The sequence below is a fragment of the Natator depressus genome, chromosome 6, assembly GCF_965152275.1.
Source record: "Natator depressus isolate rNatDep1 chromosome 6, rNatDep2.hap1, whole genome shotgun sequence".
Taxonomy (NCBI): Eukaryota; Metazoa; Chordata; order Testudines; family Cheloniidae; genus Natator; species Natator depressus.
Window position 1 is genome coordinate 30,753,909 of NC_134239.1, and position 27,846 is coordinate 30,781,754.

Genomic DNA, 27,846 nt, shown 5'->3' on the forward strand with positions numbered 1-27,846 from the left:
GGTTAAAAAGTAAATGCAGATTCTGATTAAAGTCACTTTTTGTGTCACATTTAGTGTATAATCACACATATCTGGTTTAATACTGCTTGTTTTTCCACAAAGTAACATTTGTTCAAAGTCTTTCAGTGTCGCTAAGGCTGAAGTACTAATTTTCAATTATCTTACAATCACTGTACATATTTCAGCTCATACAAATTAGCAAACAGTATGGAAATAATCACTGCAACAGATTATCAGTAAATTAGAAACACAGCTTTACCAGATTCAGAAAAAAGTTGTAAGTTTCATCAAGAGCCTTGGGTAAGCTTTTTCTTTCAGACATGGGTGCAGACAAAGTTCTGCTCTCCCATAAAGAAATGCATTCAGAATGTGTGCAATGTGGTATTCCTTTCGTGATCCTCAGATTAATTCTGATGACCAGTTTTCAAACAGATGTCATTACAATAATAGTTGAGAAAATGCATATAATATGGAAGTTTGATCTTTAGTACACCAAAAATATATGTTTGCAGAAGATATGGGCTTGTTTAGTCCTTACTATGTCTTAGCACTTCTGTTTCTTTCTTTGTGCAGACTAGAGGATTTGGTGCAAGGAAAGTAAGAGGTAGCATGCCTTTCACGGATAATTGTGACCAACTCTCTTCACCTCAGTTTGATTGGTAGCACTCAAGCCGTGGGGACTGTATACTACAACTTTCCCTGCACATCCCTTTAGTTTGCATCCCCATCTTTAAAAAAAGTGTCATTAAATTGAGGCACCTATCATTTTCCATAGCAAAGTATCTTTTCCTTTCAAACGAACTCATTTCCTAGTTGTTCTTTATCTCCTGCAAATCTCACTTTTGTAGAGAGAAATTATTAAAACTAGTATGTTAATACGAGAACAACCTTCCTCCCCAAGCACTGCTTTTACCTAGCTCTCATGCAGACTGCAACTCAAGCAGTTTAAGGATCAAAGTCCTTCATTTCAAAAGGGAAATCTACACCCAAGAACTTATCCCTCTTGTACTATAGCTGTCAAAAACAGGCCTAGAGAAGTAACTCAGTACATCTACACAGGGATGAAAAACCTGTGGCAGAGCCACGGCTGGCCTACGCCAGCTGACCTGAGCTCAAGGGGCTCTGGCTGCAGGGTTAAAAATTGCTGTGGCAACATGTGCACTCAGACCCTCCTCCCCCACAGGCTACCAGAGCTCAGGCTCCAGCCCAAGTCAGCTGACCTTGGCTACCAAAAGGTTTTTTTAATCCCTGTGTAGCTGTACCCTAAAGGCCCTCTTCTGCATCCTGATATGGTGTGGGGGCCCCCGAACACTGATGGAGTGCCACAGTCATCAGTAGGACTCTGCAGGGGAACAGGGATTTATAATCACAACCTCATTACAGAATCAGGACCTAAATGAATAAACATGTTCTCTGGCAATTATGTCAGACTACTGCTGGTATTACCAAACAGAACCAAGATTTGAAGTTGTATTACACTGCAGAATACTGATGTCATTGCTACAGTATCAGAATCAATGTAGCATCAGGCAACTCCAATGAAACCTTATTTCAAAAACATCCAAGCCAAAAGGACACCAATAAAAGAAAGTAGTGTCAGAGGTTTGACAACTACAATGGAAGGAGAGTGGGAATTAAATTTATTTTCATCCAATGCATCTGTTTATACTTTACCCCCAAAAAATTACACTCATGCCCATAAAAATGTCATCCATGGCATCTGAAAGCAAGCACTATTTTTTTCTTTCATCTAAAAGGGCTTTTTTAAAATCATAATACAAAAATCTGTGCTGTAAGCAGTCCTCCACTTTGCACTAACAAAAAGACTTAATGTACTTTAAATACAAAGACTTATTAGACCTGAAGTTATGAACCACTGGATTTAACAAACATCATTTTATAATTGCTTTTCACATCTTTCTTGCTTTCTGGATCATCAGCTTCACTGTCTTTTTCAGCAGATTGCAGTTCTTCCGCAGATTCCTCTCGCTCTGACTCAGAGTCACTTTCAGAGTCCTCTGGACTTTCAGGTTCAGGAGAGTATCTGTTCACGTCATCTTGTCCTTCAGCCTCCTCCAGCTAGAATAAAAGTCAGATTACAAAAGGAAGCTAAATCATTCCCCCAAGCAACCTCTCATTTTACCATTTAACATACAAGTTCAATGAGTTTTCACTAGTTGCTACATTGTTCCTTTTGTGTTAGTGGTTGCAGATAGGACAGGGGATTAAATAACAGAAGTACCAGATAAAACCCTCTCAGTCTTTAATATAGAGAGGATTAGTCTGTCAGATACTGGAATGACTGATTGTCAACTTCCTTGACACCTGAATTACAGTGGTAAATGGTACTAAAGTTCCAGGATCCCTTGACATTACTAATGCAGTAACTGGACCCTCTCCATTTTGTTTGCTAACATTTAAACAGCAAAGGAAGTAAGTTTTTAAACAATAATGCTTTATGCCGGGAAGGATTTTTTAGCAGGAATTTGTGTCCATACAATAATGCAGCTACTTTGTGGTTGACCACTAGCCTCATATTACTCATCATGAAGGAACCAACAAGAGAACTTGGAAACTCTAATCGAATGCAATTGACCATGCAAGGTTTTTACTGCTTCATTACTACTTTAGCTTTGGTAGGAGTTCAAAGAGTCATGCTTGATGCAAGAGAATTGCTGCCATACTGTAGCCAACTTTAATGTGAGCCACATTATTTTTGTGAGGGTCATCAGGAACTCGTGCAAGACTGCAATGCTTTGTAAACCTGATACTATTTGGCAAATACAGCACATAGTACCATGGAAAAAATTCTCAATGCACAATCTGATAAGGATGGGCCAATGCAGGTATAGCTTCTATTTACCCAAATATGCCTTTAAGGGAAAACGTGCATGTATGTTTGGAATAGTAAGCGTTTGCTAGTGTGGTTCTTTAACTCAAGTCCAGCAACCTCAGAAAGTTTTCTACAATCATCAGTATTAGCTCTGACTAAGAGTAAACATTCACTGATATTTCAACCTCATGCTCAAATATCTTTTTTCTAGGCTTCATTTAAAGAGGTATAGTTTCATAACTACCAATTTTATTTTGTCTTCCTTTACTTTTCTGCCTCCTCCGGACACTGGTGGTCCTATCCTTCCCTCCCTTGAGACTGCCTCATAACTACATGACTGAGGAGATATAGGATCATTTGAAGATTTCATCTGTGTCCAACAGTAATTTCCTACCTCTTCCAGATTTCTATCTCCCTACCCTTTCTCACACATTAGAACTACACAACATAATTATAAGTGGAGCATGCAGTCATAGAACCTCAGGTTCTGATTGCACCTCTTTGAGCTAAAGCAGTTTAATCTAGGTCAGTACATGAAGAGGAAGCATCCCCCAGCCTTTCCTAGGGAATCTCAAGAAATGGGGCTATCAACTGGGAGGGTACTCCTCTATCTGAGTTAGCGCTGAATGGATGCCCCTAGCTTGTCTTAAGGCATTGTGCTACTCTCATGTGGGTACTGGTTTCTGGAAGATGTGAAAAGCCTTAACCATTGTAGTCATTAAAGATTCCACAGCAGGTGAGAGTCCCATAATTATTTTGGTTAGTGTTCTGTGTATTTAAATTCCCCTTGCAGTCAACTGAATAAAATTTTTCACTTCCTATGCTAAATCTCCTATGGGTAGAGCTGCTATGTGCTGTCAGTCACCTGCTATATTATGTCTCTGAGGAGCTTAACATGATCTAGCTACTGTAGAGCATGAATGTTTTCAGGTGTTCAAGAATTCTCACTGGTACCTCTGTGTCCAAACACAGAAAGCTCTTGGCTCCTGCAGATTTGTCCTTGGTAAACTTATAGGGGCACTCTGGGATAGAGTAAGTTTGACTTGTTTAAAAAAAAAAAATGGCCATGCGATGTTTGTCATTCATTTTCTTTGCCCACTGGAACAAGCCTGTCTGCGTCAATAAGAGTAAGTAAACTACTACCTCACTGAAACCAAGTCCACAGTGTCGTCGATTTCTTCCGGACATAGTGCTGTCCATGCTTTGCTGGAACTGAGACTCTAGGTCTTCATTCATTTTCTTGTCTTCTTCCCCTGCATGTCCAGTGTACTTGGTTATGGTTCAGTCAAATTAACAAAAACATCTGATTACACAAAATTACCAGATCTTTAGGATTTAGCACTGTATCAAAAGATTTAACACAATTTATTGGGTTGACTATTTATTGCATAGTGAATACACCATCACCCTTGTAGAGTTGCAAGTAAAATACTCTTACATTGTAATAAAGGTGGAATGATTATCAAGTTCACCACAGGCTCAATATTGTACTGTGGATAGTACTATAAACAGGGTTTACTAGAATGTAATACTACCTTGTAAAATCAACCACTTGTCTACACTAAAACAGTTCATTTTTAACATTACCCCATCCTCCCACTATTACCATTTTTCATAGCAAGATGAAAATGTTATATTGGAGCAGGAGCTTCAAGACATTCATTTGTGCAGCAAGCAGTCTCTACACTGGCAAATCAAGGCACTGCAAACCAATGGTTAAAATTAAGTAGCACACACACAGCAGTAAGTCAGAAGTTCACTCCTGGACTTAATTTGCTACATTTTAGATGAACTACCTGTGTCTTGGGCCACTTCATCTCACACATAAAACAGAAGCTGCTTAGCTTTCTTTTCACCAGCCATGGGAAGCCATTTGAAAATTAGCTCTTTCTTATGTCTATTAAATAGATGCTTTCACTTATGCTATCCTGCTGCTTATTTCAATAAGTTATTACAATTTATTTCAATAAGGTATGTCTATCTAGGTATAGCCTACATTATGGGTATATTATATCTAGGTATATCATTATGTCTATCTAGGTATAGCCTACATTCTGAAAATGTTTAAGAACCCTTGGCCTAGTTTACTGCGAGAGAGAAACCAGGGACTTCTAGTTCTACTCCCATCTGCCACTGACTTCCTCCCTTGTAAAATGTAAAATATCCTTGCTGTGAGAATTAGTGTTTGTACAGTACTTTGAAGGTACCTATATACGTTATTATTAAAGGAGGAAAAGACTGCCGACTGTGGGAAACAGGAGGATAGCAGACGAAGAAGATTACTTTACACAGGAACAGAGGAAGTTGGTTGCTTTGGTCTTTTAGCAAGGAGCAGGGCTCTTGTCAAAACCTAATCACAACTGCCCGCTAGTGATCAATAGTAACTCTTTCAGATATCGATCCCAAAGTACTTCACAAAGGACGTAAGTATCATCACTGACTTGCCCAAGGTCACCGAACAGGCCAGTGACAGAACCAGCAACAGAACTCTAGTTTCTCACATCCCAGTCCAGTGCTTTTTCCACTAGACCACATGGCCTACCTAGATCAGCTAAGAAGTTGTTACTACCAAGACAAACTGGAGAAAATGCAGAGGAGTCTGGTAATTCCTATTCTATACAGCTAAGAGAGGTTTTAACAAAGCTCTTATTCCATACTTTGTCCAATTTTCAAACTTTATTTCTTATGATAAGGTCAGAGATATCTTGGCTTCTGATAGTTAATCATCAGAGTCTATGGGAAAAACACACCAACTTGCAGAGTCATCTACTGATTAGAAATAAGTTATAGTTTTGCATGCTTTATGTCCATGGCAATTCATCTCAAGGTTTGCTCAGTTTACAAGAAAAAAAAAATCTTTCTAGGACTATCAGGACTACATAATCACAGGGACTCTGAAAAAGAAAATCAAGCCCAGGTCTGATTTATACATAACATCCTCCATCAAAGGTCATCAGCTGGTAGTGTAACTGGTGATGATGCATGAAACATAATACAGTGCAGCCTACCAGTTTGCAGCTATACTCACTGTGCTGATGCAGCAATATGATTGTTTTGCTTCTATGCCAAAAAAAGGAGACTGCATATGTGGGCCCCAGTTTTGCTAAATTTAAATTTAAGCACATGCTGAAGTGCTTTGCTGAATCTGGGTGGGAGGAAGTAGACACGTGCAGCAAAAGTAGGCCTTTTTCAGTCACTATACAGACTAGTAAAAGAGGGTATGAGATTATGCCAGCTCCCAGAATCTCACTTTTAGTCACAAAATTGAAAGCCCCCACTACAACAGTAGTGAAGGTACAAAGACTCAGCTCTGCCTCCCTAAATCAATGTTAGTTTACAGACTTCTAATTTGTATCAGCTATTAAACTGACCTGTTCTGAAATGAGAAGTTGATCTGTGGTCTCCGATAACAAGGCGGCCAGTGTGTTCTTTCTAAAAGAAAATGCAATTTATTGTGAACTCTGACAGCTCTACCTACATACTAGAATTCTTGGATAGACAAACCCTACTGCTCACTGTTAACAAGTTTTTTTTTGGGGGGGGGGGGGGGGGAAGAACATGTATTAATGAGCTCTTTCATCTGCCAATGACTATCTGTTGACAAAGCTAGATTAATTTTTACCTTCCACTGATCATATTGGAGGAAACCCCAGGTACTCTCTCTCTACCCTTCCAACCCCCAAATCTTTTCCTCTTTAGAGTGACACTGGCAAGTAAAAAGGAAAGGATGACTACAGCCCTGCTGAAGTTGCAGCAGAAGGAGGGACAACAGATCACCTGAACCCAGAACTATAATGCACAACAAAGTTTCAAGTTACAATCCAGGTTTTACCAATTACAGTAATAACTCAGCCTCTCTTTGATTCCCCTAGAAATGACTTAGCAGCTCAGAATCCTTCCCTACACATCCTTATTTCTGTTTTTTTTTTTTCCTTCTTTTCTTTTCCTTCCCTTACTGGACAGAAGACCACCTGATGGACTGAACTGGTAGCTCCGTAGGGCTGTTTGTTCTTTTCCAACGAAACACCCACACAGGATAAGCAAAGATGTGGCCAATGGGCCTTAACCCACAGCCCTGAACATGAGATCCAGCACCATCTTCAGTTTCATTAGGAGCCTCTGTGGGAGCACAACTTGCAGTTTATGTAAATCCCTAGGTTAATCCAGGGTCATGCTACTATCCCCAATAGCACTAAATTACTCTGTTAGGGCAGAGAATGACGACTCCCCTTAGGTTAGGGAAATACAACATTAGAGAAAATAAATTAGTTTAATTGAAGGCAAATTTTAATTTTTGCCTCCAATTTAACTAAAAGCCACCACATCTAGTAATTGACGCCTGTATAAAAGAAAAAAATTGCAACATTAAGCTGTATTTTAGGCACATATGAAAACATTCAGGCTCCAATATTGATCTCTCGTGACTATATATCACTGGGTACCTTCTACATTAATCACATGAAAAACAAAACTTACAATATGCAATGTCCACACATGTAAGTGGATTTAGATTTTGCCCTGTATAAGTAATTAAATTCCAAGCCATCTGATTGTGTTTGCTACTGAGTTACTCCAGGCTGGTTGCTTACATAAGTAAGATGTTTTAAAGAAAAAAAACTTTGACCTTCAAGGAAGCAGTATCTTATCAATAACACTAATGCATCTTCACTTCCAAAAAGAACAGAAAACACTATGCAATCACTTTCAATGTGATCAATGAATTGTTTTGTCATTTTAAAAATCCTTCCCTAATAGCAACCACCCTTTATTTACATGGAATACTTGGATTTAAATAGATAATTAACAAAATCTCACCTTTCCTGCTCCCATAAGTCTCAAGAACTTTTGCTTTCTTTCTTCATTACCTAAGTCTACTGCCTCCCAGCTGCTCGATCCCTGCTGGAAGATAGAAGGTAATAAATTATTTAAAAAAAACCAAACAAATAGATCAGTTTCAACTAAAAGTTTATTTATATTAAATAAGATATTCCAAGTTATACATAATTTGAGCATTTTTCCAATGCACTATGATGCAACATTTACAGTCATGCAATTTCAATACATGACTAAGGCATGTGATCATGACCTACCTCACTCATTTAATAATGTCAACTTCGAGAAGTGTTTTAAAGACATGGATTTTTTAATAAATAGGCTCTTGAGAAGAGTGAGCAGGGAAGGGAGCAGGAAGGACTTTTAATAAACTAAACTGATTAGATGCAGCCTCAAAGGTGGTCAACAGGCACTAGAAAGAGATCTTCTTAGAACATCAACAAGCCATTGAATGAATTTTAAAAATGCAAGAACGGATTCCGACTTCTGAAGCCATTTGCTAAAAGCTAACATATCTAGCAAGAATAAATCCATGAAGAACTTGCATAGGAAGGGAGAGAAAAAACTCACCTCCAGCAAATGAAAAATAATCGTACAGTTAACTGACAAGCCACCTTTGAACTTGATCAAGATTCACCTCTATCAACTATAAAATAAAATCTTGACCACGGGGGAGAGAGATGTGGGCCTCTCCGGGAGGCATAACAAGCGCTGAATGGTGCCGAGACCCGAGCAGCGGCTCGCAGGCCGGGCTAGCAGCGGCGACTGACCACCTCCATTACACAGCGAGCACCGGGCAGTCATGCAGCAAACGGCGTCCCCGGCCCTGAGGCACATCCCCTCTGAACCGCCTACCCACCCCCCACCGGCTGCTCAGGGAAGGCGGGCGGCCTTCGCAGCGGGGGGGCCAGTCTGTTCAAGCGGGACACGCGCCGGGACAGCCCAGGGAAAAGCCTCCGGTCCCTCCCCGCCACCGGGCAGCGCCAGAGCCTCGAGAGGGGGACGGAGCCTGGGTCATTGCACTGAGCGGCGACAAGCCGACCAGGGCCTGCCAGGCGAGACCGGCCCCGCCGCCCGCCCTCACCCTGGGGGAAGGGGATAGTCTCCCTCTCCCCTCGTCGCCCCAGGCCTCCCTGGCCCGCTCGCCTCCTCCGTCTCCTCGCCCAGCTGCTTACATCGGGGGAGGCCGCTCGCTTCACGCCGTGGCGGGGCTGCGTCTCCCTGGCCGAACTCATCTTCCCTCAGGCCGCCGGGCAGGAGGCTGCGGGATCGGCGCCCAGGCCGCGGCCCTTACGTCTTCCTGCGCGGCCTGACTGGCGGCAACACAGCGGCAGCCTGGGCAGCCCCCGCGAGCAGGTCAAGATCCCGGCAGGCGCCAGGCACGCTGGGAGTTGTCGTTCCTCTCTCGTGACACGCACGGGTGGAGGGCGGGAGAGACTTCACGTCCCAGAATCCTCTGCGGCGGGAGAAAGGGGGCCGGTACCGGCCCATGATTGGCCGAGGCGCGAAGCGTCCAGGTCCTCGCGGGTGGCGACGAAAGCGCTGGAGCAGCCGGGTCCTGCTGAATAACAACACGCCGAGGCTGTGAAGAGCGGGGTTCGAGTCCCCGACCAGCCGGCGTAACAAAATCGCCGTTTACTTTTTGCTAAACCCTTCGCCTCCTTCCCCCCCGCAGCGGGTAAAAACGGGCGCTCGTGGGGCTGCCTTCCCGCGCCCTCTCTTTCCACGAAAAGTGGTCGACAGGCAATTGGCGCAGAGTCTGAGGCCGGGTGTTAAAGGGGAACACAGCGCCCCCTCCTGGGGGCGCCTCCCCGCTGCCGCGCCTGCTCTGGTGCGCCCTGGGCGCCGCTTTTCGGATACAAAAGCCGTGAGGCGCGTCCCGCCCTCTCCCGCTTTCCTCAGCCGGTGCGATGGACCCCCCCTCCCCGCGCTTTCAGTTTGCTTTGGCTCCCGCCTGAGACTTGTGTGGACGCCTAAAGTCTCCCGAGAGCCTCCCAGTTAACCCCTTTCACAGAGCTGCCCGCCTTCTCCTCGGCCCAGGGTGTCCAGACAGCCAGAGGTGAAAAACCAGGACAGGGGGTCATAGGAGCCGATATGAGACACAGCCCCAAATATCGGGACTGTCCCTATAAAATCGGGACATCTGGTCACCCTATCTTAGGCGCAGGTGGGCTGAGGGCGTGGCCAGCCCCTGAGAGCCCTCCCCCCCTCAAGTAAGGTGGGGTGTGAAATAACAATACCTGGCCATTTTCCAGCACTTTCCATCGGTAGGTGACAGGGCTTCGCCTGAATATGCGGGGGGGGCAGATACATGGTAAAAATAGGCCCATGTTCTGTTAGGCAGGGAATGTGAATGCTAGTTTGAATTTCATTTATATTTGTGTGGAGGGTTTTTTTAATGCAATTTTCACCTGAGGCTTCAGTGGCCTGTTGTAGCAAGCGGTTAGATCCGTACAGACCTAGTGCAATAGGACCTGAGCTCTGACTGGGGCTCCTGAGTGCAGCGGTAAATGAGAACATGCCTATCCACCCAAGAAAAGGCAACACCAGAAAAAAACAAAGAAACAAAATAAACATATGAGGCTGCATTACTACATTTCTGCCATTATATGGTGCTGTGGAAGCCTATAAATCTACAACCTGTGCAGGCCCACTCCCATAATTCCAAGAAGGTACCTTTCATGAGGGCCAAACAAGGCAGTTTTCTCATGAGACTCAGATTCAGAAGACCTAGGACCTTAGGGAAACATTTACCTAAAGTAAGCAAGTACATTTGTCACTGGTGTATGTGACTTCTTTCTTTTTTTCTATTTCATTTGGGGTGCCACAATTTTGCTAAGTATCATACACAGAGTATAATAGTCAGGCTTGTAAGCTGTTTGGGGTGGGGACTACATTTTTGTTCTGTGTTTGTACAATGCCTTGCACGATGATGTCCTGCTTCAGAATTAAGGTTTGTGTGCACCATAGTAATACATAGTAAATAACAATGCTTGTGGATCTCCCTCACACATACACACACATATTCCCTCAGCTTGCTAACAGCTCATACACCAATCATTGTTTCAGGGACTGAGCAGCATTTTCCTAACAATTACCCCTCTCAAGTGCAGGGTGGTGACATATGAAACAGACAGGCTTTTTTCTGCCTCCTCTCTGATTGCTCCCTGCCCCAGCCCTTTCTGGCTTCCAGGCTATGTTTCTCACTCAAACCAAGTTAGTATCTTTTCTCCTCCTACAGGTTCTCCTACTCACACCCAGTAACCTATCCCTGGGTCCTAGTTCCCTACTATAGCAACTCCTTCAAGGTTCACTGTTAACTCCCTCAGATTCCCTCTCACGCAACAACCATATCTTCTCCCCCCATCTCCTGGTTCCATCAGTTATTGCTGCATTGTATCTGGAGCCCCAAAGCCCTCTGATTACCACTCCTAAAGAGTACAGGGAATAAGAGCCTGACTTCCCTCACACCTGTTGCTACTGCTCAGGAGCCTTAGGAGGTAAATTAGTGACATGTCACTCATGGAGGTGGAAATACCTTGGGTCACCAGGACTGGATGGTATTCATCTAAGTAGTTCTCCCTTTGGTTTCTCTTTTTCCTGGAAGCAGAGGTTCCTCTTTTCTGGGATTGTCTTAATCTAGAGGGACTGCCTTGATAAATTTTAATGAAACTGAAATTTTCCCTCAGACTCAGTAAATCTAGACAGATAAATGCACATCTATCTCTGTGGCTCCTACATTAATACTAACAAAAAGAAAAGGAGTACTTGTGGCACCTTAGAGACTAACAAATTCATTTGAGCATAAGCTTTCGTGAGCTACAGCTCACTTCATGCATGCATCCTATGAAATGAGCTGTAGCTCACGAAAGCTTATACTCAGATAAATTTGTTAGTCTCTAAGGTGCCACAAGTACTCCCTTTCTTTTTGCAGATACAGACTAACGTGGCTGCTACTCTGAAACCTACCATTGATACTAATAGTAATCCTCCTCCACTGTGATTTTTTCATTCTACTAGAAAATTGTACCAGTTTAAGTAAAGGAAAGATTTTAAACTGATTAAGTTAAACTGATGCAAATGAATGTGCTGACATTTTTATTTCAGTTTTTAAATCATGTTTATCTTGATTACTTAAGGAATCTGTTTTTACTAAACCAAAATAAGCCACTCTTAAACTGAAAGCTCACACAGAGTTTGCATTGGTTTAACTAAATTTATGTAAAAACATATTAAAGTTAAACAAGGAAAATTTCTTGGTGGATACAAAGAATCAAATTTTCAAAAATGCCTAAGTCACTGAGGAGCCTAAATCCCATTTTCCAAAGTGACTTAATCATTTTTAGAAGCCTGAGTCCCATGGACAGTCCCGTTGGAAAATGGGATGTAAGGTTCTCAGTCACCTGTGTAAAATTCTCAAAATTGCCTAAGCCTGTTCTTCAGATTCCACCCTCCCCCCTCCAGTTCCCTCCCAGAAGTGAAGCAGAATCAAAGAAAAGCAGGAGTGGCTGATAGATGAGCATTCTGGAGTGCAGACAGAGTAGAACAGGGAATCTCAAACTGCTTGTGAGCTGTCAGTCTCCACCTCAAACCCCACTTTGCCTCCAGCATTTATAATGGTGTTAAATATATTTAAAAGTGTTTTAATTTATAAGGGGGGTTGCACTCAGAGGCTTGCTATGTGAAAGGGGTCACCAGTACAAAAGTTTGAGAACCACTGGAGTAGAATGTTCAGCAGATCTAGTGTTTTGTAGTACACTGGATAGAACAGTATCCAGGTTAGGTAGGTAGATTTGGATAGAGATACAAGGCCAGAGTTAAAGTTGTTTGTAGAAACTTAATTCTGAATTTCCTGGCTTTCAAATTTTTGCTTTTTGTTTTATAATACAATGTTAAGATGATGTTCTTTGAATTAATTTGCAATCTTAATGGAGATTTTTAAAATTTTGTCTGGGAATGTAAAATAATCTCTTTTGTAGATGGCCCACTAACTCTAGTCATATTTTAATCTAATTAAAATGTCTACCTTTTTAATCACAATATTATCCCACAGTAGAATAGTGATACAGTAGTAATAAAACCACACTGGCTTTAACTTTCCAAAAGTTTTGTAGAGTTATAGCTGCACCTTGACTTCTGTAAATGTTAATGGGAGTTCCAGTGCCTTGAAAATGTAGAGGAATTGTATTTTTTTTCACTTTTTATATTGAACATTTACAACAGTCAGTTTATGTGTTGCTTAGCCTAAGGACTTGTTTCCTTATTTAAAAAAAAACAACAACTTCTTACCAAAAAGATTGTGTTGTCTCACCTGATTCCAAAAGAAACATAGCTGTGATTGTTTATCTTCACAACAATAGCATCATTAAGGAATGGAATTGCAAAATGTTGCAATTTATTGTTTTAAGAAAAGCACAAAGAAATGAGAAATATTGTTATACCCTAAAACTAACCTAAAGCTCAGATGAGCTTTCTTTTAAATTGTGGCTTGCTGTGATATGCAGCGCAGGTTTTTTGTAAAATTGTAAAACAATAAGATCCATGTGGCTTCTTGTATTGTTAGTTGTATAGGAACAATGTTGTCCCGGTAGTATTTTAATAATGGGTTCTCACAAATGACCTGCAATAAACCCAGTCTAAGGTGTGTGTACTTGCAGGAAGGCTGAGGAAAGGGATTTCTAATTTAAAGAGCCACAAGTCATCAGGACTGGATGGTATTCATCCAAGGCTTCTGGAGTAACGTAAGAATTAAGTGATTGATCCTTTGACAAAAGTATGGTCTTTTTCATTAAAATCAGTTAGGAGTGAAGGATGGCAAATTTTGTACCTCTCTTTCTAGAGGTGTTTTAAGTAATCCTGGTATAGGCTTTTACTGGTGAGTCTTACGTCAGCACCAGGAAAGCTGGTAAACTATAATTAAAAACAGAATTATGAAACTCCTGTTAGATGTATGTGATAGGGACCAAAGACCATGTCTGTGTAAAACAAAATTATGCTTCTCCAATCTGTTAGAATTCTTTGAATGGGTAAACAAAATAGGGGATAAAAACGGTCTGGATGACATTCATTTGGACTTTCCAAAAGCCTTTCACGAGGTACCTCACAAGAGGCTGTTATGGAAACTGAGTAGTTATGAGTAGAAGTTCAGTCATGGCATGGGGGAAAAAACTGTCCACAAGACAGAAAACAGAGTAAGACTAGATAGTTGGCTTTCAGCAGAGCTGTCATAAGTATAAAGGGAAGGGTAAACCCCTTTAAAATCCCTCCTGGCCAGAGGAAAACTCCTCTCACCTGTAAAGGGTTAAGAAGCTAAAGGTAACCTCGCTGGCACCTGACCAAAATGACCAATGAGGAGACAAGATACTTTCAAAAGCTGGGAGGAGGGAGAGAAACAAAGGGTCTGTGTGTCTGTCTTTATGCTGTCTTTGCCGGGGATAGACCAGGAATGGAGTCTTAGAACTTTTAGTAAGTAATCTAGCTAGGTATGCGTTAGATTATGATTTCTTTAAATGGCTGAGAAAAGAATTGTGCTGAATAGAATAACTATTTCTGTCTGTGTATCTTTTTTGTAACTTAAGGTTTTGCCTAGAGGGGTTCTCTGTGTTTTGAATCTAATTACCCTGTAAGGTATCTACCATCCTGATTTTACAGAGGTGATTTCTTTACTTCTATTTACTTCTATTTCTATTAAAAGTCTTCTTGTAAGAAAACTGAATGCTTTTTTCATTGTTCTCAGATCCAAGGGTTTGGGTCTGTGGTCACCTATGCAAATTGGTGAGGCTTTTTTCTGGCAACATTTCCCAGAAAAGGGGGGGTGCAAGTTTTGGGAGGATTGTTCTTAAGATCCAAGGGTCTGGGTCTGTAGTCACCTTAGGCAAATTGGTGAGGCTTTTTTACCAAACCTTGTCCAGGAAGTGGGGTGCAAGGTTTTGGGAAGTATTTTGGGGGGAAAGACGTTTCCAAACAGCTCTTCCCCAGTAACCAGTATTTGTTTGGTGGTGGTAGCGGCCAATCCAAGGACAAAGGGTGGAATATTTTGTACCTTGGGGAAGTTTTGACCTAAGCTGGTAAAGATAAGCTTAGGAGGTTTTTCATGCAGGTCCCCACATCTGTACCCTAGCGTTCAGAGTGGGGAAGGAACCTTGACAAGAGCCAAAGGTTAATGGTGGGTTGCTGTGAGGTTACGTATTGGAATTGATGTTTAATGTATTTATCGATTACCTTGGAAAACAGATGAACACTGAGGTGGCAAAATTATTTGATAACTTTTCCCTCAATCCTCTGTCCGAGTCTTTATATATGAGTTCTGCCCTCAGTGTGGGGAGTGTGCCTTCTTTTCTAGTTCGAAAGAGTCCAGTGCATTGTGAGAACTACTGGAAATAAATTACACATAATAATGACGTCAGTGAGGATTGTGTGTCTCTGCCAAGTTTTGAGTTTCAGACTTCAACGATATTTGTTCTAGCTCTGGCCTCTGTCTTGAAAGAAGCATGGCTACAGCTTTATTTTAGCAGAATTGAAAAATGTCTAAATAGATTTTTCTCAAACTTTGAGCAGAAAAAAGCATAGAAAATTTCAGTTCTAAAGGGGGAATGTTTTGGAAAGCTGTAAGTATGTGAAAGCAGGGGGCTATAATGGAAACTCTTCTGCAAAGTCTCCCTAGCTTTGAAGAACCTTGTATAGTATCTACAGCTTTTTGGTAGCTGACTATGTAGAAATGGCTTGACGTAGAGGAATGGGATTGGGAATCAGGATCTCCTGAGTTATACTCCTGGCTGCACCACTGACTCATTATGTGACCTTAGGTGAAATAACTCGCCCTTCTGCTTTATCTGTAAACTTGGGATGATATATCTGTTTGCCTCATGGCAGCGTTGAGGATTTATTGCACAGCACTGTGCACGTTGAAAGCACTATGGAAATGCTAAATACAAAGTGTAGTGTAACTGGACTGGATCAATTGTTAATATGCTAACAGATTAGCCCATAAAATTCAGCGCATTTAGGAGCAACCTAAGTGGTTTAGAATTTTTAATTGTAACTAATACAATTCTGATCCTCAAAGTAGCTATCCCTCTGGGAAAAGAGAATCTTAGCAGAACCTCTCTATAAAAAAGAAAAGGAGTACTTGTGGCACCTTAGAGACGAACAAATATATAAGTAAATAAATAAATTGGTTTGTCTCTAAGGTGCCACAAGTACCCCTTTTCTTTTTGCGAATACAGACTAACACGGCTGCTACTCTGAAACCTGTCTATAAAAAAGCTTAGCAGTATAGCCAGTCAACATTTTTTAGTTTGAAACATATTTACAGAGTAAAATAGCTATTTTTTAAAGAAGGGAATTTTAGCAGAAAATCTGTTTCTTTTGAAAATTTTCTGGTTTTTCAATAACAATTTCTGGTGTGGGGTCTTTTTTTTTTTTCTTGAACAATTTTGAAAAACCAAAACTCTTGAATTTTCAGATTTTTTTTTTTTGAGCTGAAAATACTCTTTTCTGACCAGCTCCATTTAGCAGTGATCACATCAGGCAACTATAGATATTACTACAAAGGAGAGTGGAAAATATACAATATATGAGTGGAAATGTGGGGAAGATCATTTTTAATTGAAATCTAACTTGCACAAGATATCTGTTCAGTGTGTCAGGCTATATATTTTAGTATCATATGCCAACCAAAAGTTCAGGTCTAGACTCTTTCTGGATTTGGTTTTCAGAGGAAAAGGCGGGGGAAAGATAAGAGCAGTCAAAAAGATAGCTATAAAGGGAAAGAGCTGAGGAAGGCAGTCACAGCTGTTAACATTTAAAAAGCCCTTTCAAGGACTAAGGAAATAAAAGGTAGAAATGCCCTCGTCTTGAAATGGCTTTTATACTTCTGAACCTGTTATAAAAGCTTTTCTTAGAACACTTCCCCTCTAAAAACAAAACAGTTTTTATCGTAAACAAGACAGGAAGCACATCAATATAAAGAGTGCTGTCTTCGCTTACCTTTATTTCTGGACTAGCAGAATCTTTTTATTTACAGTGCAAAGTAAAGAGGAATTGTTGCCCTAGTTTAAAGGCTGAAGGAAACAAAGACTTGAGAAGTGGTTATATCCTTGAACCTAGTAAGCTTCTGGCTTGCTGAAGCATAGGTACATGTTAGACTTTGTCTTTATTACTAAAAATATGTTTTTTACATCATGATAGCTAACTCTGGACAGCTATCTGTGACAGGGTTGGGCCAGATGTCTACAGGAGAGTAATAGAAGGCAGATATATTAGCCCCAGGCTAAATAGGTCCCTTTTCCTTGGGTAAAGTAACAGGGAAGTTTCTAGAACAATCAGGAACCTTCTGGAGACAATTAAGACAATTAATAGAAGACCTGCAGCCAATCAAGAAGCTGCTAGAATCAATTAAGGCAGGCTAATCAGGGCACCTGGGTTTTAAAAAGGAGCTCACTTCAGTTTGTGGTGTGTGTGTGTGTGTGTGAGGAGCTGGGAGCAAGAGGCGCTAGGAGCTGAGAGTGAGAACACAGACTGTGGGTGGACTGAGGTGTACAAGTATTATCAGACACCAGGAGGAAGGTCCTATGGTGAGGATAAAGAAGGTGTTGGGAGGAGGCCCTGGGGAAGTAGCCCAGGGAGTTGTAGCTGTTGTACAGCTGTTCCAGGAGGCACTCTAGACAGCTGCATTCCATAGGGCCCTGGGCTGGAACCCGGAGTAGAGGGCAGGCCCAGGTTCCCCCCAAATCCTCCCCAACTCCTGGTCAGACACAGGAGGAGTCGAGCTGGACTGTGGGTTGGGAGAAACGGCCAAGCTGAGGGCTGCCGTGAAGCTCCAAGGCGAGCAAATCCGCCAATAAGTGCAAGGCCCACCAAGGTAGAGCAGGAACTTTGCCACATATCTAAATGTAAAATCCTAGTGGAGACAAGGAACAGGTAGTTTTTACTTCCATGTAGCTAGTGGAGGTCAACCCTATGGCTCCTACTTGAGATTTACTTTGACTAGCTACCTGGAGGTAAAAACTACAGAGCTCCACTGGGATTTTACATTAAGTTGGACTGAGCGGGACACTTAATTCATTACTGCCCATGAGCTACGAATCTTTTGCCTCTGCTATATTAAACTGTTAGTAAAAAACCTTTTTTGCAGTGAAGACATGGCCCTCTACTTCTACTTCTCTGGCTTCTATTCCTTGCGTACTTGTGTGCAGCCAAGAGAACCAATAAACTTCTGCCAAATGCAGTTATTTTAGTGTGAATCTAAGCAATGCCATGGAAGCATCAATATTATCAACATATATTGTATTCATGGAGAGAAGAAACCTCAGTAGTCCTTCTGTTTCATCAGCTTGTAGTCAAATTGAGGAAAATCCATGTGATGTGAATAAAATACATATTTAGGCAGGGCTGGATTTATACCTTATGTGCTCCTAGGCACAGCATCTTCAACGCCCCCCCGCCTCTCCATATGGTTCTGCCTGGAGCCCCCTCTCCTGCATCTCCATGTGAACCTACCTGACCCTCCCTCCCCAGGTGGCCATGTCTGGAGCCCTCCTCCTGCATCTCCATGTGGCCCTGTGACCCACCTACTCCCAGCAGCCTGTGTGGCCTGCTCTGCCTCCTCCAAGAAGGCTGCTGTGACTTTTCACTTGAGGAAAAAATGCGCCCACCTGCCTGCTAGTTGTTTGCTGCTGCTGCCTGCCAGACTAGTCAGCCTCAGCCCGCTCAGGCTGTTCTGGCACCACAGCAGCCTCTGGTGGGCAAAAGCTGGAACTGCGGCACATTTTCTGCAGGAAAAAAAAATTCTGCCTCCCTTGGACAGGAATTCTGCACAGGCAGCAAATGTCACCTAAGGGGAGGGGACATGATGTGAGACAAGTGGCGTGTGGGGCTTCTTGGCAGGGTGCGAGATATCTAAGGAGGCTCCCTCCCTCCTGAGAACCGAGCAGTGCAGCTAGCAGCAGCAGGGCAGCAAAATAGCTCAAAATACTGCAACTTGCAACTGCTAAAAAACCCCCTGTAACTGACAGCTAAAACTAGCCCAATTGCGCTAGAAAATCACATACTTGACACATGCCTCCTGTGCCTAATTGGAAATCCGGCCCTGTATATAGGCAGAATCCTGTATTGCTTAGGGGAAAATTGGAAACCTAATAGAAATCTGTTTCCATATGTGTTTTCCTAACAACATGATGGAAGACCACTGCTGAATAATTTGTAAGTGGACTGGACAAAGCACTCCTGTAGGGACAAATCCTGCACTGGCAGATAACCGAAGAAGTCCCCCCCGCCCTTTTTTTTTGTTTTCTGTAAAATTGAAATCAATGGAAGTGGGAAGTGCCTGTCTGAGGCTAAAATTTGCCCATTAGAATTTTTATTCCTGTCCAAAAATACTTTGCCTAGTAGCCTTGAGCCTGCATTATGATCAGTCTTTATATGACTGCATACTATTTTTTCCACATGAACCCTGCCTCATTCAATGTACATGACAGATGCATCGGGGGGGGGGGGGGTGGTGGTGTCAGAATTAAGGCTTCATATGCTACCATATATCCAGTGTCTCCTAATTTTCAAATGCTTGACTTTGCAACCTAAATAATATTTTTTGACTTAGTTTTGTTGTATGTAGTAGAGGAGACTGAGGGAAATATGTGTAGTAGTTATAAATATTATATGCCTCTCAGGTTATCTGTTTGATGTTAACCTGCCTGAATGTCAGGAGTTAAATCAAAGGAGTCTGTAAAGCAGAAAAACCACAGGAAACAAAACAATAGCAAAGATAATCTGGCTCCTTGAAGAAACAATGAGGGGAGCTATCGAATTGAGGTCTACCTGCTGTCTGTCTCCATCCAGTCTAAAATGGTTTACTCTTCCTACAGATAACTTTGTTTCAATCATGTCTAGATGTGTTTGGGAAAAAATTGCCAAGTTTAAGTTCCAAGTTAGAATTTTAGTTTATGTTTAGTTTTAACTAAAATTCTTTTTAAGAACTTTAGTTCTTAAAGAGTCTGAAGCTCTTATTTTGTTTTTTGATTTTTTATGGAGCAAATCAGAGAAACTCATATTCAATCTCTTAATTATTAGATTTTTTTCTTTTCTGCAGTGAAACACATCTGCTGCTTCAGAACCCATATCCAAAACCTTTAACTTGGGTTAAAGCAACTGGTAGATTCATTTATAGGACTAGTAACAGAAGAAACTACCAGAACCTTAGGATATGGGATAAGGAATTCTAAAAGACAAAGCCTAAAACCAACTGGTTGCTAGACTTGGAGATCATGAAGTCTTGAAGAACTAGAGAAGGAGCTCTAGGATCCACAGCTTAAGGAACCAGAACTGTTAAATATGTTAGTATATTGCCATAATTATCTAATTTCCCCATTTCCCCCCATGCCTAGGAAGTCTACTTGGAGAACATGAGGCTGATAATCGTTGTAGCTAGACAGTATATATTTTTGTGTTTTGTTATTTTTTTTAACAAAGATTATGTCTCTTCTTGGCAATATTGGTTTGGCCATTTTGTTGCTGTAACATCTTAACTGTAAAGTTAAAAAGAAGTGAAGTTCATTCATTTCTCGTGTTCATGTACTAGGATTATCAAGTAGTAGCGGTATAGCAGTTGCGGGCTACGGGGATTTGAGTGACTGTGTAATGAATATTCTAAAATAATGGAAAATTCAATACTGCTTACTTGCCAAGATTTGTTTCTTTGCAGTGGACCCTTTAAAAATCATGCAGTGACATTTGCAGACTATACACAGACGGTATTAAATAAACCATACAAGTTCTTGATAGCAATGCTTAGAACCAACCCTACGTTAGTTTATACCAACTTTGACATTTTGGTTGGCAGTGTCTTTTCAACAGTTGTCACTGAGATCTCAGCTCAAGCAGATGCAGGCACAATGCTTGGCCATTCATATTAGCTTTGAGAATAGGTATATCTAGGCACAGTATCTATCATGGTGTTTTCAATTTGCTGAGTCAATATGTTTTTAATACAGTTTGACATGGTGATGGACATGGAAGAGCAGCATTGTTTAAGAACATAAAAAAGTGTTAGGAAGAGGAAATGGCCATCCAGCCCAGCATGCCTATCCCTTCCTGTTGTTTATGTTTCATGTTTACTCCTCAGCTTTTTTTTTTACCATAGCCATTGATTCCCTTCTCCATAAACAAATTCAGGTGTCTCCTGAACTCCTTAATGCCCTTTATGTAATTGGATTTCCTACTATCTTATTCCATATGTTTATTGTATAAAATAATTTGGCCTGAGTTCACTTGCTTTATGACTTGCTTCCTAATTTTTAGGAATGGCCCCTAGTTCTTTTTCTTTCTTATATGCTGATGATGAGAGGAGGAATTCCAAGGCTGACCTTTTTATTGCAGGCATGACAATGTAACTGTGTTCTGGTATCCCCTCTAGAATATATTTAAAGGTTAGGATAGTGATGGTGATATACAGGGACCACGTGCCTAGGGGTAAATGAAATTAGATATTATACTGATTTTTCTGCTATCCCGTGAGAGTGTTTTTCTTGATTAAAATGTTCTAGATGGCTACATGTTTGCTCTACCTGGTGCTTCTTTCTAGTTAAAATAATGTTTTTCTTGTAAAGCACTTTTTAAGTTCCTAAGTGAGAAAACCTAATTTAAGTGCAACTTTTTAATATGAATATTCATTTATTCGTAGTCTTTACTGAACATTGATGCTTTTACTTTGAAAAAAAATATAGGTTTGGCAATAATAATTTTAAGGACTTTTATGGTCCATAAATAGCATAGTGAACATGTGAGGTGTACTGTTTGCATTCATTTAAGCAGGACTCTCCTTAATATATGCTTCTAAATGTATCCAGTTGTGGCAATATCAAAGCTGGTACTTACATCCATTTGATTTTACTATTATTCTAGTAAATACAAACTCAAACACAGCCATAATGTGGGAAGAGTGGCAGGTGAGCTTTCTAAATATTAAGATGAGAATCAATTCAGAGGGCATTGCATAATTTGAATCTTCTACTTGGGTAGTAAATTCATCTAATTGCTGATGCATCAACTGAATTCTGGGATGAATAAATTACAGGAGTCCTAGTAAATTTCAATTAAAGAGAAAATGAATTATTTCTTTGAAGCACATGGCTTTTCTGGAGTAAGCATGTCTGATTTTGTCCAGTTTTAAAAGCTAAATAGTTTTGGTCTTGGATAGTATTTGGCAGTGAACCATGTAAACATAGTTGTTCAGGTTTGTTGGGTTTCTGTGATGGCAATAGCTTCTAAGATCTGGATATGATTCCTACTCCTGTTTTTTTATATATATAACAAGAAAGATTACTAGCCTGTGGCCAAAATACCGTGGACTCTGGTCTTGTCAAATCTTATGAACTAAGCAGGGTTGGGCCTGGTCAGTACTTGAATGGGAGGCCTCAATGGTAAAAGAGTCCATAAACATTTTTGTTGTTTTTTGCACCTGCATTTTAATCTCCATTTCTCCGGGACTGCACGTCTCCTCTTACCTTTTTATTTATATATTTTAACTTATTTTTCTCACTACATTTTCTATTTAAAACAAAATTGAGTCAGGAATTTTAATTAAATATAATATGACAATTGTCAGTGAAGGTCATAGAAAAAGTGAAAAATATCATGTTTTGTGACTATTAAATAATATTATCCAGTGTTGTGATCATATGAAAAGCAAGGTAATTCCCACATACAGAGTTGTGCTACCATTAACTACATTTCCTAATATATGTACAGTAGAACCTCATAGTTACGAACTGACTGGTCAACCACACACTTCATTTGGAACCGGAAGTATGTAGGGTTGCCTGTTTTCTAATCGCACAAACCTGAACATCCTTGCCCTGTCCCTTGCCCCGCCCCTTCTCAGAGGCCCCCCTACTCACTCCATCCCCCCTCCCTCCATCACTCGCTGTCCCCCACCCGCACTCACTTTCAGCAGGCTGGGGCAGGGGATTGGGGTATGGGAGGGCTCCGGCTGGGGTGTGGGCTCCAGGGTGGGGCCAGAAATGAGGGGTTCAGGGTGTGAGAGGTGGCTCTGGGCTGGGGACAGAGGGATGGGGTGCAGGAGGGGGTGAGGGCTCTGGCTGGGGGTACGTACTCTGGACTGAGGCTGGGGCTGAGGGGTTCGGAGTTCAGGAGGGGGCTCAGGACTGGGGCAGGGGGTTGTGGTGTGGGGGGGGTTTGGGGTGCAAGCTCCAGGAGGGAGTTTGGATGTGGGAGGGGGCTCAGGTCTGGGCAGTGGGTTGGGGTGCGGGAGGGACTTCGGGGTACAGGCGCCAGGAGGGAGTTTGGGTGCTGGAGGGGCTCAGGGCTGGGGTTGGAGTGTAAGAAGGGGTGCGGGCTCCGGCTGGGCGGCACTTACCTCGGGCGGCTCCCAGAAGTGGCCAGCGTATCCTAGGCTCAGGGTGGCTCCTCACGCTGCTCCTGCCTCCAGGCACTGCCCCCACAGCACCCATTGGCTGTGGATCCTGGCCAATGGAAGCTGTGGAGCAAGCGCGGGGGGGCGGGGCACGGGGACAGCATGTGGAGACCCCTTGGCCATTCCTGCGCCTAGAAGCTGGACATGTCGGCCGTTTCCAGGAGCCGTGCGGTGCCAGGGCAGGCAGGGAGCCTGCCTTAGCCCTGCTGCGCCGCTGACTGGACTTTGGGCCTTTTAAAATCTCCTGGATTGCTTTTAATAGTCACCAGGAGATTGAGGCCGATTCCGGTAGACTCCCGGCCAGTCCGGGAGGGTTGACAACCCAGTGTAGCAGAGACAAAAGCAAATATAGTACAGTACTGGGTTAAAAGTAAACTACTAAAAAATAAAGGGAAAGTTTAAAAAAAAAGATTTGACAAGATAAGGAAACTGCTTGTTTTATTTAAATTAAGATGGTTAAAAGCAGCATTTTTGTTCTGCATAGTAAAGCCTCAAAGCTATATTAAGTCAGTTAGTTCAGCTGTAAACTTTTGAAAGAACAACTCTGAACAAAGCGTTATGGTTACAAATATTTCAGAGTTATCAACAACCTCCATTCCCAAGGTGTTTGTAACTCTGAGGTTCTACTGTTTTGAAATTCTCCAACTGAATGTTTGTTTAATGTAACTTTTGCATATAATATTTCAAATTGTTCAATTTAAATGTTTGAACGCTTGAAAAATATTTAAAGGAGAACAATCTGGTGGCTCAGTGTATTTTGACAGTAGAATAAAAACACCTCCTTTGTCTTGCTAGCCAAGACCATGAGAGATTACAGAAGTCTTTGCTCATGCTTCTCTTCTGTTACTCTGGTTGCCTTTTCTAAGAACACTGGAACTTTTCATAGGCCAATCTGGAATGATGAATCCATTCATGGTCCCTTGCAGCTTCCTGAAAAGATACTTGAATATGACTGAAAAGATAAGCTGATGGAAGGATATAATGTTATGAAAATTTGACATTTTGTGATTTCAGCTTCAGTGCAGGTCACTCTTAAACTAACAGGTATTATACAGAAGACAAGCATTTGTTGATGATGCCTACAATTGTCAGTAGATGACATCCCTTCCTAACGAAGCATGCAAACTTAATTTGGCATGGGTCACGACTAAGGTGATGATCTTGCAGAAGAAATGTCATTTGCTGCATTTCTGGGTATTAGTCTAAACCTATGTTTGGTTGTTCAAAAACTGTTCAAAACTGGCATCCCACCCTGTGAGAAGGCATAATGCCACTCTGACAGATGGGGAGAGAACCAATGTATGCACCAAGGGGTTAGATTTCTCTCCAGTATTGTTGAAATACCGGTACAGGCAAAGCTTCTGTATCTGAGGCACACATGTTTCTTGGCAACGGCCAAAGTTCCTGCTAAATATTTTGGCACAGTACTCAAGGAAGCTTAGTGAATTTTCATGGCTTCCATGAGGTTTCCACACTATGGGAGCCCATATATAATTTCTGCTAACCATGGCCTTATGAATATCAACAGAAGAGGGAATATATTTTGCAAATTGTTCTTTCTTAATAATAGATTAAAAACTCTTAAAATGCAATTATAGCTTTCATGGACTATGACTCTTTTTATTAGTTAATGGTTGGTTTATCCTGGTCTGAGAGCAATAGAAAGTGTGGTTTGGCAATCAACCCAAACTGCCTATGTCACAGTTTAAAACTTCATTCCATTTGTTTCTCATATTTTAATACTTTTTATTTAAAATAAATTCTGGATTCCACTCACACTTTAGTACTTCATCAAGAAATTAGGTTGCTGTGTGATTCTGTGTATGAATTAGTGGACTAATATTAACTCAAGGGCATTTCTTTCTTTTGCTGAAGGTAATTCTGCATGGTTTATTTCAGTTTGTTTACTTTTTTCCTCCAGAATTACTGTAAAAGTTTTCTATTTCATCCATTACAGCACAGTGTTTTTCACTTTTGAATAACTGCATCAACATGAATCCTTTATAAGGACCTTAAAAACAAACTTTGCCAAGTCCCAGAATACAGAAGCTAATTCACATCCCAATACTCAGCTGCCTCATGAATAAAGGAGAGTCTGTGTCTGACACTTTGAAGCTGGAGCTGTTAAACCATACAGAATATTTACCTCAATAAATCATTATAAGAAACTAAGGTACAATTATACCCACAGAGAAATAGAATTCAAAACACTGATTTATGTGGTTCAGTGCCTGTTCCCTTTTCCATCATGTTTTGAATTTTATGCATGTTTGTCATCTTTGGCTGTTTCCATGTATCTTTAAACTAATGGGTCCTGCTTTTTTAACATTCCTCATTAGGTTTGTTATTTTACTTTGACATACAGACATGATTTGCACAGTGTACAAAGTTTTGCATTTAAAATTATCTCATTTCTTATAGTATAAACCAAAAATAGAAAATGAGAATAATTTGTTTAGGCTAATAAAGAGCCCACTCTGCTTAATTTGTGACCATTTAGGGTGAACTTCCATATTAGTTAAGGCTTTTATTTGGCTCCTAGTTGCGGGATCTGGGGAAAAAGTAACAAGGAACAGGAACATACCACTGTCCCTTTAAGAAAGTGGCCACTATTCTAGAGTGTTAAAGAGACGGAAGCAATATAAAATGTTAGTTGACTGGTGTTAGAATTCCCTCCTCCCCTTGAATGGGGAAAATAACGCTAAAAGAAAGAAACAAAACAAAATGAAAACTCATGGCCATATGAAGGAATGGCACTGAAACCGATAAATGTGAAATGGCAGCAGGAAGGTAAATACGTATGGCAAGAGGAGTCTGAAATCAGCCGCAGAATCTATGAGGCCACCCACGCCTTGAAGAGGATGAATGGATATGTAGTGCTGTGCTGCAGGGCAAGAGGGTGGAGAGTGATTTAATAACTAGTAAATGTTCCTTAATAAACTTTTTTTTAAAAAAATAAAAGTTTTAAATAGAAGTATATTTAGAGTCTCTCTTCTTCTCTTGACTCTCTGAACTATTTATTTATTTATTTTGACTTGTAGTATGGTAGCACCTAGAAGCCCCAAACAGGTTTGGTGCCGCTTGGTGTTAGGTGTTGTACAAACACATAGTAAGTGCATCCAAAAACTATGCTTTTAACTTTTGCTAATGTTTAGCTCTAACATTCAAATCGATTTATGGAAGGGAGATTTATCATAGTAGCACCCACTAATACTGCAGTGGTTTAGGTTGTGGTAGTACTTTGATTATCATCCCCTATTACTGCAATTGGAGCCGCTTTAAATCCACATTTAAATTACTTTTGAACTGAATCTTAGTATGAAGTTTTTAGCTCAGGGATGAGATTTTTTTCACTAAATATAAATAAATTTAATTACATTTTGAAATAGTTACATTTGTAAATTACACTTTTGGTCATTTCACACTTTTTTTCATCTGAGATTTAGCAAATCAAGTTAATCTCTGTACCAAATTTTCAAAAGGCCCTCAATCTGACCTCCGACCATGTGCACAAAATACAGTTTGCTTGCACCGTTTTGCATGCTATAATTTGTATGAGCAGATCAAATTTGCACTTATCACCTGCATGTGAATGTGTTTACCCATATAAATCCTCTTGTTGCATTTAAATTATTATTTGTATGAGGAAACAATAATACAGAGAATTCCACTTGCAAACAATTGGAAGCCACATTTAGGAACTTGTGGCCTGTTAAATCCCATTGCTCAGTGTTCTGGGAACCTATATCACATTACTTTACAATCTGATTTACAATCTGATTAGTGTTTAAAATGTTTCTGTTCCATTGTCTACATATAATGATTTTTTTGTGCTTAGACATCAAGGTGGTAGAGTCCTTAGAAATATGTATGTTAGATAAGATTTAATAATCCATAAATATTGCAAAATAACATTTTATTGCCAACTGTTGTGTTCATGTAATGAAAGAATTCATGTACTGTCACACAAAGGGGCATAGTTTAAAGATGTGGAAGCAGAAACTCATGATGACTTAGCCCCAGAAAAGTGAGAGATACTTAAGTTAATTATCAAGTTTATTTTTCATGGAATCTATAAAGATCTGCTGAGGGTCTGTAAAATAAGACTCATAGAATACATAAATATTTGTTTTTCTACTGTGCTTAGCACAATGCAGCCCAGATGCATGATTGGCACTTTAGGCACTATTGTAATACAATTAATGTGTAATAACGTCAATAAAATTTAGATATTTTCAGAAAGTAAAATTTCAGGCAATCTGATTGTCCAACATTAAATTTTATAGTTCAATACCAGTGTTATTTATACAGTACAGTGGTTTTAGCAAAGCATGATTATACTCTACAAAATGTTGAAATTTTCATTGTATTTTAAAACAAAATTCAATGAGGCTTTTAAAATGTCAAGTGTTTACAGGGAGTCAGTGGGCTCAGAGGGCTGGTATGGGGATTCAGAGCCTTTCAGTGTTTCTAGGCCTCAAGTTCTAATACAAACCAGGGCTCGGTTAATCAAAGCTGTAGTCTTCTGCTCACAGTTTGGTGATAGCGAAAAGAATTTGGTGATTTCAGTCCAATTTGAGTTACAGAAAAATTTACTACCAGAAATGGCATTCTTGTTGACAAATGCCAAGCACTGACTATGTCAAGAAAACACAACTACATTCCACTGAGGTGTTCCCTTGAGGGGTGAGGAAGCTGCTGCCTGTGTGATACTTGTTTTGTGGATAGATGGGAGATGTGAGTTTCCCAG

At 40.8% G+C, this 27,846-nt stretch overlaps 1 protein-coding gene across 4 annotated transcripts; it reads right to left on the reverse strand.

Annotated features, from left to right (window-relative positions):
* Positions 1-46: 46 nt before the first annotated feature.
* On the reverse strand, positions 47-9,112 carry C6H11orf58 (chromosome 6 C11orf58 homolog). Of its 4 annotated transcripts, none has more exons than XM_074954941.1 (5): positions 8,842-9,107; positions 7,649-7,729; positions 6,205-6,265; positions 3,977-4,086; positions 54-2,079 (listed from the first exon to the last, which is right to left on the reverse strand). In XM_074954941.1, exons 1-5 carry the CDS (start codon positions 8,899-8,901, stop codon positions 1,867-1,869), a joined length of 525 nt encoding a protein of 174 aa, XP_074811042.1. In that variant the 5' UTR covers positions 8,902-9,107; the 3' UTR covers positions 54-1,866. The 4 variants fall into 4 exon arrangements, with proteins under 4 accessions (XP_074811044.1, XP_074811043.1, XP_074811042.1 ...); XM_074954940.1 differs by having other exon boundaries at positions 60-2,079; positions 7,649-7,732; positions 8,842-9,103; XM_074954943.1 differs by lacking the exon at positions 6,205-6,265 and having other exon boundaries at positions 47-2,079; positions 3,977-4,102; positions 8,842-9,112.
* Between the last annotated feature and the right edge of the window lie 18,734 nt (positions 9,113-27,846).